General features: G+C 48.4%; 1 protein-coding gene across 10 annotated transcripts in view; it reads left to right on the forward strand.

Moving 5' to 3' along the window:
- The window catches only part of NTM (neurotrimin), a 1102415-nt gene that overhangs the window by 700513 nt on the left and 381778 nt on the right, over positions 1-20124 (forward strand). For all 10 annotated transcript variants that reach the window (XM_069740768.1, XM_069740761.1, XM_069740770.1 and 7 more), the window contains one exon: positions 5110-5342. In XM_069740768.1, coding sequence (XP_069596869.1) covers positions 5110-5342 — 233 coding nt within the window. The remainder of the gene's footprint in view (positions 1-5109; positions 5343-20124) is intronic.

Consider the following 20124-nt stretch of genomic DNA (forward strand, 5'->3'; position numbering starts at 1 on the left):
CGGGGACACTGTGATCTCTAATAATAATGTCCATTGTGCCTCCTCATACTGCTCCTGTGTGGTCGGGGACACTGTGATCTCTAATAATAATAATGTCCATGGTGTCTCCTCATACTGCTCCTGTGTGGTCGGGGGTCACTGTGATCCCTAATAATAATGTCCATGGTGCATCCTCATACTGCTCCTGTGTGGTCGGGGACACTGTGATCTCTAATAATAATGTCCATGGTGTCTCCTCATACTGCTCCTGTGTGGTCGGGGGACACTGTGATCCCTAATAATAATGTCCATGGTGTCTCCTCATACTGCTCCTGTGTGGTCGGGGATCACTGTGATCTCTAATAATAATGTCCATGGTGCCTCCTCATACTGCTCCTGTGTGGTCGGGGACACTGTGATCTCTAATAATAATGTCCATGGTGTCTCCTCATACTGCTCCTGTGTGGTCGGGGACACTGTGATCTCTAATAATAATGTCCATGGTGTCTCCTCATACTGCTCCTGTGTGGTCGGGTGACACTGTGATCTCTAATAATAATGTCCATGGTGTCTCCTCATACTGCTCCTGTGTGGTCGGGGACACTGTGATCTCTAATAATAATGTCCATGGTGTCTCCTCATACTGCTCCTGTGTGGTCGGGGGACACTGTGATCTCTAATAATAATAATGTCTATGGTGTCTCTTCATACTGCTCCTGTGTGGTCGGGGGACACTGTGATCTCTAATAATAATGTCCATGGTGTCTCCTCATACTGCTCCTGTGTGGTCGGGGGACACTGTGATCTCTAATAATAATAATGTCTATGGTGTCTCTTCATACTGCTCCTGTGTGGTCGGGGGACACTGTGATCTCTAATAATAATGTCCATGGTGTCTCCTCATACTGCTCCTGTGTGGTCGGGGACACTGTGATCCCTAATAATAATAATGTCCATGGTGTCTCCTCATACTGCTCCTGTGTGGTCGGGGGCACTGTGATCTCTAATAATAATAATAATAATAATAATAATAATAATAATAATAATAATAATGATGTCCATGGTGTCTCCTCATACTGCTCCTGTGTGGTCGGGGACACTGTGATCTCTAATAATAATAATGTCCATGGTGTCTCCTCATACTGCTCCTGTGTGGTCGGGGACACTGTGATCTCTAATAATAATGTCCATGGTGTCTCCTCATACTGCTCCTGTGTGGTCGGGGACACTGTGATCTCTAATAATAATGTCCTTGGTGTCTCCTCATACTGCTCCTGTGTGGTCGGGGAACACTGTGATCTCTAATAATAATGTCCATGGTGCCTCCTTATACTGCTCCTGTGTGGTCGGGGACACTGTGATCTCTAATAATAATGTCCATGGTGTCTCCTCATACTGCTCCTGTGTGGTCAGGGACACTGTGATCTCTAATAATAATAATGTCCATGGTGTCTCCTCATACTGCTCCTGTGTGGTCGGGGGTCACTGTGATCCCTAATAATAATAATGTCCATGGTGTCTCCTCATACTGCTCCTGTGTGGTCGGGGAACACTGTGATCTCTAATAATAATGTCCATGGTGTCTCCTCATACTGCTCCTGTGTGGTCGGGGGACACTGTGATCTCTAATAATAATGTCCATGGTGCCTCCTCATACTGCTCCTGTGTGGTCGGGGGACACTGTGATCTCTAATAATAATAATGTCCATTGTGCCTCCTCATACTGCTCCTGTGTGGTCAGGGACACTGTGATCTCTAATAATAATAATGTCCATGGTGCCTCCTCATACTGCTCCTCTGTGGTCGGGGGACACTGTGATCTCTAATAATAATGTCCATGGTGTCTCCTCATACTGCTCCTGTGTGGTCGGGGGACACTGTGATCTCTAATAATAATAATGTCCATGGTGTCTCCTCATACTGCTCCTGTGTGGTCGGGGACACTGTGATCTCGAATAATAATAATGTCCATTGTGCCTCCTCATACTGCTCCTGTGTGGTCAGGGACACTGTGATCTCTAATAATAATAATGTCCATGGTGCCTCCTCATACTGCTCCTCTGTGGTCGGGGGACACTGTGATCTCTAATAATAATGTCCATGGTGTCTCCGCATACTGCTCCTGTGTGGTCGGGGACACTGTGATCTCTAATAATAATGTCCATGGTGTCTGCTCATACTGTGAAAAGTGAACGATTCCATCAGAAAGAACATCAGCGGTAAGTCACCATCTGTAACTGTGCTGTGATCTCTTCTATGTTCTGTAGGGCTGGTATCTACCACTGACCATATGGCACTAATATCAATGTTGGTCTTTGTATAGAGATTATTTTCAACAACATCGGGGTCATCTGCTGAGGTCCTCCTCCACTATTAGGGTGGGTCACCCAGTTGTAATCAAGGTTACCTGGTTAAAGGCCAAAAGCTTTGCCCCCCTGAACCAAAACCTTAGCTACATCTCTGCTAAACACATAGTATTGTCTCCTTGCAGCTGTTTTCTTAGAGATATCACTTTATAGGTGTCTCTCCTTGTAGTAGCTGTTCTTGATACCAGACCGTTGGCTGAAAACAGGTTTTAATGTCACTCTGGATGCGTTGTGGAGGCAGAGAGATGAAGCTTTCACCCACATGTTTTATTGGAAACTGATCTGGGATGGTTGGTTGCCCTATACATATGGGTGGCTCATGATCCTTGGAGCCGCAGATCGCGTGGCTTGTGGTCTGTGAGGTTCGCAGCTCGAGAAGCTCGGGATCTGTGGGGCAGCAGCTTGGGCGAATTGGATCTTTGAGGTGGCAGCTCGGGTGGCTCGGAATCTGAGGCGGCAGCTTGGGTGGCTTGGGATCTCTGAGGCGGCAGCTCGGGTGGCTCGAGATCTGTGGGGTGGCAACTTGGGTGGCTCAGGATCTGTGGGGCGGCAGCTCGGAATCTGTGGGGTGGCAGCTTGAATGGCTCAGCATCTGTGGGGCGGCAGCTTCGGTGGCTCGGGATCTGTAGGGGGGGCTCGGGTGGCTTGGGATCTCTGAGGCGGCAGCTCAGGTGGCTTGGGATCTGTGATGCGGCAGCTCAGGTGGCTCGGGATCTGTGGGGCATCAGCTCGGGTGGCTCGGGATCTGTTGGCCGGCAGCTTGGGTTCTGTGGGGTGGCAGCTCGGGATCTGTGAGGCAGCAGTTCAGGTGGCTCGGGGTTTGTCAGGCAGCAGTTCAGGTGGCTCAGGACCTTCAGATTAATGATCAGCTCGTTGGGATGTTGGTCTCAGAACTTGGGACCTGTATGGCCTTCGAGGCCTTCACATGTTTCTAGCGACTGTCCCGGCATTGTCCGTGTCCTGTCCTCGGTTGTCGCCTGCTCCTCCATATTTCCTACAGTTTCCCGGCTCCTCTTAGTTGCTGCCTTTTTGTTGTTAATAATGTTGGATTCGTCTGAGAGGAATTTTGTTATTTGATGTCAGTGCGCAGATGGATCCGGAGCGAGCGTCTCTCCCCTCTGCATGAAGTGAAATGTCCTAGTAATTTCGGGGAGGTCACAGCCTCTGTATTTTGCCCTTTGTGTGATATTTTTGTGCAGAGTTGAGTGAATGCGCCACAGATGCAGACTTCCTTGATCAGCCATTGTCTCAGGCCTTAATAGTTATGCAAATGAAGCGAGCGGAAGTTGGCAGAGAAGCGGGCACCGAGCGGGCAATGGGGAATCCATATTCCCTTCCCTTATTTTTGTGACAAATACAAGCTGAGCTGGTTTTGTTTACTGACGTCTTTCCAGAAGGAAAGATTATCTGTAGCCTCCAGCCGGGGTCTCGCGGGGCACGAGGCGATGATACCAGTACTTAGGATCTGGAAGACATTAGCTTAAAAAATAAAGCGTTTCTCCAATAATTAGAAACTGGATCCACAATCAAGACCGGTGGCGGGAGAAACCGAGGTCACCTGTGCAAATGGACGTTCTAACGACCATTACATACCGTGCGACTTTTCATCATCTTCTGGGAGCATCGTTATTATTATCCAAACTGTCCAGTGGGGGCCCCAGCAGTTGATGTTTGGGGGCTATGTGTATATGGCATTCCAGTCGCTGGGAGAAAGGAGCACATTATTATTATTATTATTATTATTTATATAGCAGCATTGATTCCATGGTCTGTACATGAGAAGGAGCTGGAGGCAAGAGGAGGTGAAAAGAGCTTGGATGTGCGGTTTGAAGGAAGGGCAGAGTCAAGGGTTACTCCGAGGCAGCGGACTTCCGGTACGGGGGAAAGCGTGACGTCTTTAATTGCGACATGGTGTCTCTTCCCATTCATCTGCTGGATTGTCGTCCTGGTGACTCCACCATATTGATGGAGCAATGATGCATCAGGGTCGCATTGTTACTGCAGGAAAGGCATCTGCGGGATGAGCTAATAGACTGCTGGATGCCACCACTTATCACTAGTCCCTCTGCCACCCTTTTTCCCCACCAGTCCTGATCACTCCACCGATTTTCTTTTATACCGGTCCTGGTCCCGCCGCCTCTCTCTCCTGCCGGCCCTGATCCCTTTTCTGCTCTCTCCCCATCGGTCCTGACCCTTCCGCCACTCTCTCTCCCTAGTCCCGGCCCCTCCGCAGCTCTGTCTCCCGCCGTCCCTTTGTGAATTTTTCATCTGTTACTTGTGTCAATCACATTAGGACAAGCAGGCGTAATGCTCCTCTGCAAGTATATCTGTCTTTCCCCGATCTGTCCACCTGTCCCTGTTGTTGCTGTGGCCCTTCTAGCCATCGCTTCAGTGGCTCTTCCAGATACAGTGTGCCAAGAATGACCACCAATAATCCGGGAATTGTGCCATAAAATTCCATGTCAAGAGTACTTGTGAGATGTTAGACACGTGACCTTTGTTTCGGGGGCATCTCCTAGACCAGCAATGGAATTTGTTATCTCCCTGTTACAGGACTACAGAGTAGGGAAGCCATGGCGTCCACTAATGCTCAGGAGTGCATGTTATATAATAACTGGAGAAGTGATCGACAGGCTAAAAACGTGGGTGATGATGAAATGTTATATCGTAGGTTGTTGCTGTGATGTCGTAGGTTGTGGCGGTGTCATGCAACTTTGGCGGTTTGCAATCTTTTTGCTTACATGTCTCCTTATTTCTTCTACAGGTGTGCGGTAGACAACAGAGTGACCCGCGTGGCTTGGCTGAACCGCAGCACCATTTTATATACTGGCAATGACAAGTGGTCGATAGACCCCCGGGTAGTACTTGTAGCGAACACCAAGAGCCAATACAGCATTGAGATTCAGAGCGTGGGCATTTATGACGAGGGACCCTACACCTGCTCCGTACAGACAGACAATCACCCCAAAACCTCCCGTGTGCACCTCATTGTACAAGGTAAGTGTCACAGCCATCAGGTCACTATTGCAATGTTCTTCGGGCTCTGGAGGGAGGTCGGGGCCGGTTCAATGTTCTGCAGGCTCTGGAGGGTGGTCAGGGTCGGTTCAATGCTCTGCAGGCTCTGGAGGGTGGTCAGGGTCGGTTCAATGCTCTGCAGGCTCCTCATCACTGTTCTGCAGGCTCCTCATCACTGTTCTGCAGGCTCAAGAGGGTTGTCAGGGCTGGTGCAATGTTCTGCAGGCTCTGGGGGGTGGTCAAGACTGGTGCAATATTCTGTAGGCTCTGGTGGGTGGTCAGGGCCGATTCAATGTTCTGCAGGCTCTGGAGGGTGGTCAGGGCCGGTTCAATGCTCTGCAGGCTCTGGAGGGTCGTCAGGGCCGGATCACTGTTGTGCAGGCTCTGGGGGGTGGTCAAGACTGGTGCAATATTCTGTAGGCTCTGGGGGGTGGTCAGGGCCGATTCAATGCTCTGCAGGCTCTGGAGGGTCGTCAGGGCCGGATCACTGTTGTGCAGGCTCTGGGGGGTGGTCAAGACTGGTGCAATATTCTGTAGGCTCTGGGGGGTGGTCAGGGCCGATTCAATGTTCTGCAGGCTCTGGAGGGTGGTCAGGGCCGGTTCAATGCTCTGCAGGCTCTGGAGGGTCGTCAGGGCCGGATCACTGTTGTGCAGGCTCTGGGGGGTGGTCAAGACTGGTGCAATATTCTGTAGGCTCTGGGGGGTGGTCGGGGCCGGTTTAATGTTCTGCAGGCTGATGCAGAGACATGCAGTGACCACGCGAGGAGGGTGAGTATGAGGTGATAGCTGCCGCTCCCCCACTGGCTTTCTGGGATCGTGACTGGCGTATAAGCTGACAGATTGTACAGTGCATGACATCAATCTTCTCTGCTGTAGCCGCAGTAGCCATCCTGTGATTTACAGGCATTTCTAGCACACACAGTGCATCACTCCCATCATGCCTGAACACAATCTAATCTCCACATCTCCATCGTACCTAAAGGGAAAGCAGTTGACAATTTAAGAGAAGGGAACTCTCCCCCATGTTGCTGGATCAAATCCAACCGCTAGATAAGGAGCATGAGCACGCTATTCGCCCAGCGCTGTGTCCGCTTTTCGCCCAGCGCTGTGTCAACTTTTCGCCCAGCGCTGTCTGCTTTTCACCCAGCCCTGTCTGCTTTTCGCCCAGCGCTGTCTGCTTTTCGCCCAGCGCTGTCTGCTTTTCGCCCAGCGCTGTGTCCGCTTTTCGCCCAGCGCTGTGTCCGCTTTTCGCCCAATGGTGAGCCCGCTTTTCGCCCAGCACTGAGCCTGCTATTCAACCAGCTCTGACCCCGCTATTCGTCCAACGCTGAGCCCGCTATTCGCCCAGCGTGGAGCCTGACATTCGCCCAGCGCCGAGCCTGACATTCGCCCAGCGCTGTGCCTGCTATTCGCCGAGCCCGACATTCGCCCAGCGCTGTGCCTGCTATTTGCCCAGCTACATTTGTGCTCCACTGAGCTTTTCTCACACCTAACAAAGCTGCAGTGACCAGGATGGATGTAGAAGAGTGCAAATAACTAGTAATTATATAATTGTGCCATTAACAGTCGATGTCAAATACAGTGAGTTGAACGTTCTATCATAAATCCGCAATCTCTTGACATCACACATAGTGTCCCTCTGATCATCCGGGACTTTTACATAACAGGAATGTGCACTGCCGAGCAAGGGTTTGGTAGAGGTGGAATGATCTCATCCTTAACCACTATCGCACAGTGTTTTCTAGATGTATTAAAAATATAAAGCGGCGCTGGTGGTGTAGGGTATAGATATACCTGCAGCAGATTTAAACAATCACCACAGAATTGTAGAGAAAAAAACATAAAATACAAGAGAAAATCCCGCTGGTACAACCCAAGATACGTCTTTGAGCCAAAAAAACAATATTCAGAAGGAAGGCACAGAAACTGGTGTGTATAGGTGTAATGCCTGCCACATTATCCGTACTCAAATAATAAAACGTGTCACAGAACCAAATACACGCTTGTACCTTCTCTGTACATAAAACTAGAGTGGGCCACTAATATTAGTGAGTAGAGTGAACTGAATAAACTGAAGGTAAATACCTATGTGAATCCAAATGAGTCGCCCGTAGTTCTGTCCGGGAGTCTTCAGTGGCGCTGTATAATGAAGATGGAGTCTTCGGAATCTTTGGCGGTAAGTGTTCCGGAGAGCTGCCCCGGCCGGTGGCAGCTGCTCCGATTACTGAAGTCCAAGAGGGGACGGAGATGCACCGTCTCAGGACGGCAGCGCCGTGATGTGCGATCAGTGTGCACGGCGCGTCTAGGGCCTGTGTGACGTGGTGAATCAGGTGACCGTCCCACGTGACTAAGGAGTTCAGTACGGATCGCGGTAAGGACCAGAAAAAAACGACGCGTTTCGAAAACAACTGTTTTTTTTCCTCAGGGCTGGTCCTTCCCTTGTTTCCTGGTCCTATATAAAGGACCAGGAAACAAGGGAAGGACCAGCCCTGAATATAAAGGACCAGGAAACAAGGGAAGGACCAGCCCTGAGGAAGAAAACAGTTGTTTTCGAAACGTGTCGTTTTTTTCTGGTCCTTACCGCGATCCGTACTGAACTCCTTAGTCACGTGGGACGGTCACCTGATTCACCACGTCACACAGGCCCTAGACGCGCCGTGCACACTGATCGCACATCACGGCGCTGCCGTCCTGAGGCGGTGCATCTCCGTCCCCTCTTGGACTTCAGTACTCGGAGCAGCTGCCACCGGCCGGGGCAGCTCTCCGGAACACTTACCGCCAAAGATTCCGAAGACTCCATCTTCATTATACAGCGCCACTGAAGACTCCCGGACAGAACTACGGGCGACTCATTTGGATTCACATAGGTATTTACCTTCAGTTTATTCAGTTCACTCTACTCACTAATATTAGTGGCCCACTCTAGTTTTATGTACAGAGAAGGTACAAGCGTGTATTTGGTTCTGTGACACGTTTTATTATTTGAGTACGCATAATGTGGCAGGCATTACACCTACACACACCAGTTTCTGTGCCTTCCTTCTGAATATTGTTTTTTTGGCTCAAAGACATATCTTGGGTTGTACCAGCGCGATTTTCTCTTGTATTTTATGTTTTCTAGATGTGCAAAAAGTTCAGTACCTCATGTGGCTGCCTCTCTCTGGTTGAAAAGCTTGTCATATGGCTGTCTCTCTGGTTGTGTAGCTGGTTGTGTGGCTGCCTCTCTCTGGATAAGGAGCTGGTTGTGTGACTGCCTCACTCTGGTTGAGGAGCTGGTTGTGTGGCTGCCTCTCTCTGGTTGAGGAGCTGGTTGTGTTTCCTCTCTCTGGTTGAGGAGCTGGTCATGTGGCTGCCTCTCTCTGGTTCAGGAGCTGGTCATGTGGCTGCGCCTCTGACTGAAGAACTGGTCATGTGGCTGCCTCTCTCTGGATAAGGAGCTGGTCATGTGGCTGCCTCACTCTGGTTGTGTGGCTGCCTCTCTCTGGTTCAGGAGCTGGTCATGTGGCTGCCTCTCTCTGGTTCAGGAGCTGGTCATGTGGCTGCCTCTCTCTGGTTCAGGAGCTGGTCATGTGGCTGCCTCTCTCTGGTTCAGGAGCTGGTCATGTGGCTGCCTCTCTCTGGTTCAGGAGCTGGTCATGTGGCTGCCTCTCTCTGGTTCAGGAGCTGGTCATGTGGCTGCCTCTCTCTGGTTCAGGAGCTGGTCATGTGGCTGCCTCTCTCTGGTTCAGGAGCTGGTCATGTGGCTGCCTCTCTCTGGTTCAGGAGCTGGTCATGTGGCTGCCTCTCTCTGGTTCAGGAGCTGGTCATGTGGCTGCCTCTCTCTGGTTCAAGAGCTGGTCATGTGGCTGCCTCACTCTGGATAAGGAGCTGGTTGTGTGGCTGCCTCACTCTGGATAAGGAGCTGGTTGTGTGGCTGCCTCTCTGGTTGAGGAGCTGGTTGTGTTGTTTCCTCTCTCTGGTTGTGGTGCTGGTTGTGTGGCTGCCTCTCTCTGGTTCAGGAGCTGGTCATGTGGCTGCCTCTCTCTGGTTCAGGGGCTGGTCATGTGGCTGCCTCTCTGACTGAAGAGCTGGTCATGTGGCTGTCTCTCTCTAGTTGAGGAGCTGGTTGTATGGCTGCCTCTCTCTGGTTGACGAGCTGGTCATGTGGCTGCCTCTCTCTGGTTCAGGAGCTGGTCGTGTGGCTACCTCTCTCTGGTTCAGGAGCTGGTCGTGTGGCTACCTGCCTTTGGTTGTGGTGGTTGGTCATATGGCTGTCTCTCTGGTTGAGTAACTGGTTGTATGGCTGCCTCTCCCTGGTTAAGTAGCTGGTTGTGTGCCTGCCTCTCTGGTTGAGGTGCTTGGTCGTGTGGCTGCCTCCCATTTAGGTGCTGGTCATGTGGCTGCCTCTCTGGTTGATTAACTGGTTGTATGGCTGCCTATCTCTGGTTGAGGAGCTAGTTGCGTGGCTGCCTCTCTGTTTGAGGAGTTGGTTGTATGGCTGTCTCTCTCGTTGAGGAGCTGGTTGTATGGCTGCCTCTCTTGTTGTGGGGCTGGTTGCGTGGCTGCCTCTCTCTTGATAAGGAGCTGGATGTGTGGCTGCCTCTCTCTGGTTGAGTAGCTGGTCGTGTGGCTGCCTCTCTCTGGTTGAGGAGCTGGTCCCGTGGCTGCCTCTCTTTGGTTAAGGAGCTGGTTTTGTGGCTGCCTCTCTCTGGTTGAGGAGCTGGTTGTGTGGCTGCCTCTCTGGTTGAGGAGCTGGTGGTGTGGCTGCCTCTCTGGTTGTGTAGCTGGTCACGTGGCTGGTTCTTTCTGGTTGAGGTACTGGTTGTGTGTCTGCCTATCTTGTTGAGATATCTGGTTGTGTGTCTGCCTCTCTTGTTGAGATATTTGGTTGTGTTGCTGCCTCTCTTGTTGAGGTGATTGTCAGAAAAATATGCATTGTTTTCCATTGTTCTGGGGACACAACCAGAGCTGGCCTACTACTCCTCCCACCATTGGTTTCTGTTGGACCAAATCCTAAACACAGCCCCCCTCTCACTCTTTTTGTGAATTTCCACCCTACCCCCCTTCAAGCAAATGGTCAGTTGGAATGCAAAGTTTTATTGCCTGCCAGGATTAGCAGAGCTGAATATGTTTTTTTTCCCTCCAAAAATCTTTGATTTCTAGGCATAACACTCAAATTCAATAATACACATTAATCCCAGGAATATGAAAATTAGATTTCCAGGATCTGGGCCCTTGGAGTTACGCATAGCAGCAGTTTGTGGCATTTAGGGCTATCAGAAATCTGGGAAATGAATTTCTGCCCACCAGCAAATCACAGACATTCCGTGTGTGGACTCTAAAAAACGGTAAAATCGCAGGGGAAAAATGCCAATATTGTTTGCCTGTGAGCTTCCAGGCCAAAGATATGAAGACAAGAAGTAATCGATAACTTTCAAAGATGTGTACCTCCCAGAAAACATTCCATATGTGAGGTCAGCAAGGTGGGAGTTCTTAGTTTTATGGCCGAAGCATAAAACAGGATCGTCCATCTTTGGCATGCATTCAGAGCCAGGAGAGACAGCGGAACACCATGCTGTGGTACTGGATCATTTCTCTGGGATCTCTAATCCCCTTTATGGACACATCATACCTGTGAATGAGATTTAGTAAGTTTTGTATTTTCATCCCTTTTTATTTTATGGCTGTTTGTACATATTTGTATTTTGTCTCTTTTGTAATATCATTGTATCTTTTGTTAACACTGCCGATTTTTCCAGAGTAAAATTAAAAATGTGCTAGCTTCGTTCTTCTTGTTCTATGAGCGATTCGCCACATACTCCTCACAAATTCACGTTACTGAACGGGTGTCCGATCCACCTAGTAGAGGTCGGTGGTGGCAGCATAGTTAACTGTATGGCCGTGGTGACATGTCAGCTGCTCTGACACGTAGCCTCCCGTGGTTGTTGCCCTTGGTTTTGGTGACTCTGATATTAGTCTGTCACTTGCGGGGGCTGTGTTGTTGTTGCTTTACTTTTGTCATATTCTTGGATTTTCTAGATGTCTTTGAAAACATGAAGAGTAACGCGGTTTCCTGTGTAAATGAGCAGAGCGTAGATTTGGCTGCGGCTCTTCATCAGTGTCAGTCCCGTAGCCTTTATAATGACTCCAGCTGTTTCTGTTTCATCTTCTGCTTCTCCTGTCTATAAAGCCTCGGAGCAGATGGTCTGCTATTGATTATCTCCGCTGCACTGTTCGCCAGTGACGACACCACTGGATGACACACCTGATGGTGGTGGTATCATTTGAAGGTGACCTAGTCTCATGTTTTCAGTCTCGTTGGTGGGTTCCTAATAGTAATGGGATAGATGCTCTGTCCTAGATGGATTCATCTCTGGAGTTGAGTTAGATCTTGGACGCATCAAGAGCGCAGTGATATCTGCGATACAGACGAATGCCATAGCTGCAGGTACCAGAGATAACATTGCAGATCCCATGTATTATACAACCCCTGGCAAAAATTATGGAATCACCGGCCTTGGAGGATGTTCATTCAGTTGTTTAAAGGGGGATTTTGTCACCCCAAATATTGTATATGAGATAAGCCCACCGGCATCAGGGGCTTATCTCCAGCATTCTGTAATGCATTTTGTAATGCTGTAGATAAGTCCCCGATGTAACCTGAAAGATGAGAAAGAGGTTAGATTATACTCACCCAGGAGCGGTCCGGTCTGATGGGTGTTGCGGTCCAACGCCTCATATCTTCATAGGATGACGTCCACTTCTGTGGCTCCGGCGCAGGCGTACTTTATCCTCCCTGTTGAGGCCATAACAAAATACTGCAGTGCGCATGCGCTGGGCCTCTGACCTTTCCCGGCGCCTGCGCACTGCAGTACTTTGCTCTGCCCTCAACAGGGAGGACAAAGTGCGGCGGAGCCGCGGCAGGAAGACAAGAAGAAGTCATCCTATGAAAATAGGAGGCCCCGGACCGCAGCGGGGACCACCCCTGGATGAGTATAATCTAACCTGTTTTCTTACCTTTCAGGATACATCGGGGTCTTATCTACAGCCTTGAACGAAATTGTAAAAATGAAGATAGAATGGCACCAAGTGTTTCCTCCACAACTATGATGTAACGTGGAGTTCGCCTAAATGAACTTTAAACAGCGCTGGAAAAATAGAGACTCAATTCAGAACCACTGCGGCGCGCAGTAATCAATAGCAGGCGGGTGGTGCTCAACAAAAAAGCAATGAAGATCCAGAGAATAAAGGTGAAATGAAGTGGCACTCACCCGATCTTGCTGAATGAAAAGTGTCCTTTATTCAGAGTGCATACTCAGACATCTAAAGGAGAGGCGGCTTGGTAGAAGGAAGGGTGCGAGGGGAGGCAAGAGGACGACGGCCTGGACCGTCCTGGACCCGTTGAAGCGCGCAGGCGCGAAACGGCCGTCGTCCTCTTGCCTCCCCTCGCACCCTTCCTTCTACCAAGCCGCCTCTCCTTTAGATGTCTGTGAGTATGCACTCTGAATAAAGGACACTTTTCATTCAGCAAGATCGGGTGAGTGCCACTTCATTTCACCTTTATTCTCTGGGTCTTATCTACAGCATTACAGAATGCATTATAGAGTGCTGGAGATAAGCCCCTGATGCCAGTGGCCTTATCCTCCTATACGATTTTTGGGGTGACAGGTTCCCTTTAATTTTGTAGAAAAAAAAGCTGATAACAGCGTAACGGGGTCTACTGTGCTGTAGTACCTCTTTCAGCACCCCCCGTGTTTCAGGAGGTCCACTCTGCTTTTGCTGGATTCTAAATGAAGGACGCTGGCTGGAATTCCTTGATTACGTGAGAGCATATAAAAGCTGACTGCTACTCAATGTATTTCCAGTCTAAAAGAACACACTTTATTCACAGGACACAGAATATATAACACAGATACACAGGGCAGGCCAATAGAAAAAGCATGCCAGACATACATTACAATAGCCGCAGGTGGCCGGAGCCCGCTGATATTTACTGTGGGAATTACAAAGGTGGGGGAGGTCAGAAGGATAATATCTTGTCCCCTCTGACCAGGGGCGCAGCCTGTGGACTGATGCATTTCACATGGAACCTATTATACATAATATATACTGCATAACATATTCTTGGTGCTGGGGGTTCTGTAACAACCGACATGGCACAAAACTAAAGTCATTTCAAATGTCAACTTTCTGGCTTTAAGAAACACTAAAAGAAATAAAGAACAAAAAATGTGGTAGTCAGTAATTGTTAATTTTTTTAACAAAGCATAGGGGAAAAATTATGGAATCACTCAATTCTGAGGAAAAAAATATTGAATCATGAAAAACAAACAAAAAACCCTCCAACACTAGTATTTTGTTGCACCACCTCTGGCTTTTCTAACAGCTTGCAGTCTCTGAGGCCTGGACTTAATGAGGGTCACACGAGAATCTTCATCAATCTGCCTCCTACTTTCTCTGATTGCTGTTGCTGATCAGCTTTGCAGGTTGGATTCTTGTCATGGACCATTTTCTGCAACTTCCACCAAACATTTTCAATTGGATTGAGATCCGGACTATTTGCAGCCATGACATTGACCTGATTTGTCTTTTTTTCAAGGAATGTTTGCACAGTTTTTGCTCTATGGCAGGATGCATTATCATCTTGAAAAATGATTTCATCATCCCCAAACATCCTTTCAATTGATGGGATAAGAAAAGTGTCCAAAATATCGAAATAAACTTGTGCATTTATTGAAGATGTAATGACAGCCATCTCCCCAGTGCCTTTACCTGACATGCAGCCCCATATCATCAATGACTGTGGACATTTGCATGTTCTCTTCAGGCAGTCATCTTTATGAAACTCATTGGAACGGCACCAATGTTCCAGCATCATCACCTTGCCCAATGCAGACTCGTGATTCATCACTGAATATGACTTTCATCCAGTCATCCACAGTCCATGATTGCTTTTCCTTAGCCCATTGTAACCTTGTTTTTTTCTGTTTAGGTGTTAATGATGGCTTTCATTTAGCTTTTCTGTATGTAAATCCCATTTCCTTTAGGTGGTTTCTTACAATTCGGTCTCAGACGTTGACTCCAGTTTCCTCCCATTCATTCCTCATTTGTTTTGTTGTGCATTTCCTGTTTTGGAGACATATTGCTTTAAGTTTCCGGTCTTGACGCTTTGATGTCTTTCTTGGTCTACCAGTATGTTTGCCTTTAACAACCTCCCCATGTTGTTTGTATTTGGTCCAGATTTTAGACACGGCTGACTGTGAACAACCAACATCTTTTACAACATTGTGTGATGATTTACCCTTTTTTAAGAGTTTGATAATCTTCTTTGTTTCCATTGACATCTCTCCTGTTGGAGCCATGATTCATGTCAGTCCACTTGGTGCAGCAGCTCTCCAAGGTGCGTCACTCCTGTTTAGATGCAGACTAACGAGCAGATGTAATTTGATGCAGTTGTTATTTTTGGGTATGAAAATTTACAAGGTGATTCCATAAATTTTTTTCCTCAGTATTGAGTGATTCCATAATTTTTCCCCTATGCTTGGTTACAAAAAGTAACCATTACTGACTCCCACATTTTTTGTTCTTGATTTCTTTTAGTGCTTCTTAAAGCCAGAAAGTTGCCATTTGAAATGACTTTAGTTTTGTGCCAGGTCTGTGATCGGCTTTTTTTCTACAAAATTAAACAACTGAATGAACATCCTCCAAGGCCGGTGATTCCATCATTTTGGCCAGGGGCTGTAGCTCCCCGAGGTTCCTATTTACGTCACTCTTGCCTAAAGTTGAGCCTTTAGGGCAGATTTTGCCGGTGGAGTGAGCTGCTGTTTAGCCAAGCGCCATCCACACATTACCAGATGGGAAAAGACTGAAGAGCGCTCACACAGGATAGAAAGTGCAGGAATTGCTGCAAATCCGAGCTTTCCACATTAAATGGCTATGTAAGTGACTTTTACAAATAATTAGGAGTCTGAGGTTTTCAGGAAAGAGATTAGATATGTAGCAGCCTTCCCCAAGGCCTCACAGTGAAGACCGACTGTACGCGAGAGAGGCGTCGGCTCTATTATCAAGAGGTCCAGACATCACAGGGTCTCCAGAACCACCAGTGGCTGCACTGTGGACTAGAACCAGGGAGACAGCCCCCTCTAGTAAGATGATTACAGATCAGCTCCTCTTTGGACAAATCGTATGGTCTGTAGAGATCTGGTGTCAGATCGCAATAGCAAGTCCTTAATGCCAAGTGCCACTGAACATCATGGGAGTGTTCGTCTTGTGATGCTCGATTTCCCCCTCCGTGCCGCTGTCTGGAGTCATAATCGCCAGAAGATTAAAAATGAATCCTTTACTAGTGGCAATGAGTATCCTCATATCGGCTAGAGATGCTGAGCAATGGCATTACACAGGACTGCACTCTCCACCGTGTACTCCAGTGTTGCACGTTTAATCCTCACTGTATACGCAGTGCCGAATTCTGACACCTCAGCATTTACTTAGTCCTGTACGCTCTCACCCTTCACTGTGTAGTTGCTGTCCCTCGTGCTCTAGTTCTTCACTGTGCAGTCGTAGTCCCTCATGCTCTCACCCTTCACTGTGTAGTTAGTCCCTCATGCTCTCACTTTTCACTGTGTAGTTGCAGTCCCTCGTGCTCTAGTTCTTCACTGTGCAGTCGCAGTCCCTCATGCTCTCACCCTTCACTGTGTAGTTGCAGTCCCTCGTGCGCTCACTTTTCACTGTGTAGTTGCAGTCCCTCGTGCTCTCACTTTTCACTGTGTAGTTGCAGTCCCTCGTGCTCTCACCCTTCACTGTGTAGTTGCAGTCCCTCGTGCTCTAGTTCTTCACTGTGTAGTTGCAGTCCCTTGTGCTCTCACTTTTCACTGTGTAGTTTCAGTCCCTCGTGCTCTCACTTTTCACTGTGTAGTTTCAGTCCCTCGTGCTCTCACTTTTCACTGTGTAGTTTCAGTCCCTCGTGCTCTGTTTTCACTGTGTAGTTGCAGTCCCTTGTGCTCTCACTTTTCACTGTGTAGTTGCAGTCCCTCGTGCTCTCACTTTTCACTGTGTAGTTTCAGTCCCTCGTGCTCTCACTTTTCACTGTGTAGTTTCAGTCCCTCGTGCTCTCAGTTTTCACTGTGTAGTTTCAGTCCCTCGTGCTCTCACTTTTCACTGTGCAGTCGCAGACCCGCATGCTCTCCCGTTCTTCACTGTGTGAATCCAAACAACCATGAGGATAGGGGAAAAAAAGGGAACAACACTACACACAAGCTAAGTGCAGTAGAAACTAGGTGTAAATTGCACACTTATATAATTGCAGTCATCTAGTCAAAGGCGAAAATTAAGCATTCAAAGGGGATCCAACAGGAATCCAAGGGCAACGGTCTGCCGCTCGGCCGACTGGGCACACGGAAAAGGCCCTCAGATATCCATGGTAAAATAGTAGATAGCAAGGAAAATCCCAGTATATAGCTGGCGCTCCCGTATAGAGATTCTCATATGTTATATATAAATATCTGCTTTATTGAGGTAATAAAAAATTATGGGATAACGTGTTTCGACTTCTACACCCTGGAGTCTTCTTCAGGTCATTAAAAAATAAATAAGTTCTTCACTGTGTAGTCGTAGTGCCGCACGCTCTCCCCTTCTTCACTGTGTAGTCTCAGTGCCGTACGCTCTCCCCTTCTTCACTGTGTAGTCGCAGTGCCGCACGCTCTCCCCTTCTTCACTGTGTAGTCGCAGTCTTGCATGCTCTCCCATTCTTTACTGTGTAGTCGCAGTCTTGCATGCTCTCTCATTTTTCACTGTGTAGTCGGTCTTGCATACTATCCCATTCTTCACTTTATAGTTGTAGTGCCGCACACTCTCCCGTTCTTCACTTTATAGTCGCAGTCTTGCATACTGTCCTGTTATTCACTGTGTAGTCGCAGTCCCACATGCTCTCCTGTTATTCACTGAGTAGTCGCAGTCCCACATGCTCTCCTGTTATTCACTGTGTAGTCGCAGTCCCGCACGCTCTCCCGTTCTTCACTTTGTAGTCGCAGTCCCACACGCTCTCCTGTTATTCACTGTGTAGTCGCAGTCCCGCACGCTCTCCCGTTCTTCACTTTGTAGTCGCAGTCCCACACGCTCTCCTGTTTTGCAGTCCCGCATGCTCTCCCATTCTTCACTTTATAGTCGCAGTCCCACATGCTCTCCTGTTATTCACTGTGTAGTCGCAGTTGTCAGGAATCCCTGACCGCTGCCACCAATTTGTCACGATTCACACCGTGACAGTCACCCCTACGTCACGGATCAGGGTGACTTTAGGCCAACAGACGGCTATCACATGTGCAGGGGGGCTTATCTTAGTTATCCCTCCACTCCACAATGTGATGGAAAAACACACAAGGCTATTGACCTCTTAGTTTACAGCAGGGGCTTATATTAGGTATCCCACTGCTCTTCAATATACCACAAACTGCAGGGATTTATGTATATCCCGCTTACAGTTCCACTTAAAACTTGCAGCTCTCTGGCTCTCCCCTTACTCTCAGGTCAGATTAGGTACTGCACCTGGGGTAATTAGTCGCCAGAAAGGCTGCCTGCTATGTACTGGCTATTGGGCACGCTGCAGCGAGGCGATATAACTACTCCCATACAGGCAGGAACAATAACTAACAACGCCACCGTCGCTACAACGACTCCCAAAGGCACAGGACAAGGTATGCTACCACCAGCTTCGATTTAAACGGGTCCGAAGTTAACCCAAAAACAGTAGCGTAATTCCCTTCAGGAGACTTAGGGTACGTTTAGAGCATGGAGAAAGAACTAGTATTATATAATATACTCCACAAAATTTAGGCAGTGCTTTATCAAAATATTTTACAAAGATGTTACAAATGAGACAATTGCAAATATGTACAGGGTAATTATAAAAAAACAAAAAAACAAGGATTACACGAGAATAACACTTACATGTGTTCAAAGCATTGCAGGCAACCAGGCTAGTGGAGCTTCCATACGTCCCAGCTCATTGGACATGCTCAGGACTCTCCAGGAAAAAGACAAGAAGACCCTGCTGGGAGCCTGCCAGGAACTTAAAAACCTGCAGCCTGTGACATCACAGAAAGGCTGGCTTACCCAGACCCTCTTCTCTCTAAATTCTGAGTACTTCAACCTTAAATTTATCTACTTTCTATAACTTCGCTACAAAATATGTCATAGTCCTAACAAACCCAGCATATATCTCGGATTAACGTGGGCATTCTAATGAGATCAAATGTCCTTTCTGGGATACATATTTACAGAGAAATCCCTACTTATTTACCAGATGGAGTTAGAAGCCCGTGTTTAGAGTGATGGGTAGATCGACCGAGGGAGATTAAGAATATATATTTTCGTGTTCTTAACTTAAATGGTTTGCGTAATATCTTACAAAAACAGAACAAAGAACTTCCATGGATTCTAGAGATTTCTAATCCAGTTCTCGCTGGTCACTTTCCACTGCAGGGATGCCGGTCGTAAATACCTTTGCTCTCAGAGCTACAGGCAATAAACTCTTCCCCCAAGGAAAGCTCTTGGCTGAGTGAAAGGGAAGGGGGGCTTTTTAGCCCACAGCCTGCTAGCAAGAGAAACTACTTATGATATTTCACACAATATCGTGACACCTCCCCCTTTTGGTGTGTGAAAGGGAGGTAGAACCCCACGGTATGCCTCCATGCGCACCTCAGTGGGTTCACCCTGGCGGGACAGTCCATCTGCATTCCCATGCTCTTTGCCCGTTTTGTGTTCAATGGTGAAGTCAAACTGCTGAAGGGCAAGGCTCCAACGTAGCAACCTGCCGTTGGTTCCACACATGGCGTTTAGCCAGCGCAGAGGGTTGTGGTCGGTCACCACAGTGAAAGTGTGACCGTACAAGTAGGGCTGCAAGCGCTGCAGGGCCCAGACTATGGCAAGGCACTCCTTCTTGATGGTGGAGTAGGCCACTTCCCTCGGCAAAAGTTTCCGGCTCAGGTATAACACGGGGTGCTCTTGGTCCTCCGCGTCAACCTGGCTGAGCACTGCACCAAGGCCAAACTCGCTAGTGTCGGTCTGCACCAAGAACGGTCGACTGCTGTCGACTGCTTTCAACACAGGGGCGTTGCACAGTGCGGTTTTCAACGCCTGGAAGGCTCCCTCACAGCCATCTGTCCAGTTGACAATGTGGGGTAGCTTCTTCCTGGTGAGGTCCGTCAAAGGTTTTGCCAGGCTACTATAGTGCTGTGCGAAGCGCCTATAGTACCCTGCAGTGCCCAAGAATGACATCACCTGTTTGTTGGTCACGGGAGTGGGCCAGTTCACGATCACTCCCACTTTGTCAGGCTCTGGCTTTAGGGTGCCTCTGCCTACCCGGTGGCCAGATAGTGGACCTTCTTCATGCCCATCTGGCACTTTCCCGGCTTGATAGTCAGTCCAGCTCGGTGAATTCGCCTGAGCACCTCCTCGAGATGCTGCAGGTGTTCCTCCCAGGAGGAACTCAAGATGGCAATGTCATCCAAGTACGCCACGGCTGTTATGATGCGGTGGTTTAGGAGCAACATGGAACGAGCTCTGAAGGAAGTATTATCTGTACTGACCGCAGTCCCTAAGCTCAACACAACACTAGAAGTAGCCATGGGATGCTCCTAACTCTCCCTAGGCACCTCGTCACAACCTAAGAGCTAACTACCCCTAAAGAGAGATGCAGGAAAACTATCTTGCCTCAGAGAAAATCCCCAAAGGATAGATTAGCCCCCCACAAATAATGACTGTGAGTGGAGAGGGAAAAGACATACACAGA

The sequence above is a fragment of the Ranitomeya imitator genome, chromosome 10 (genome assembly GCF_032444005.1).
Source record: "Ranitomeya imitator isolate aRanImi1 chromosome 10, aRanImi1.pri, whole genome shotgun sequence".
Taxonomy (NCBI): Eukaryota; Metazoa; Chordata; class Amphibia; order Anura; family Dendrobatidae; genus Ranitomeya; species Ranitomeya imitator.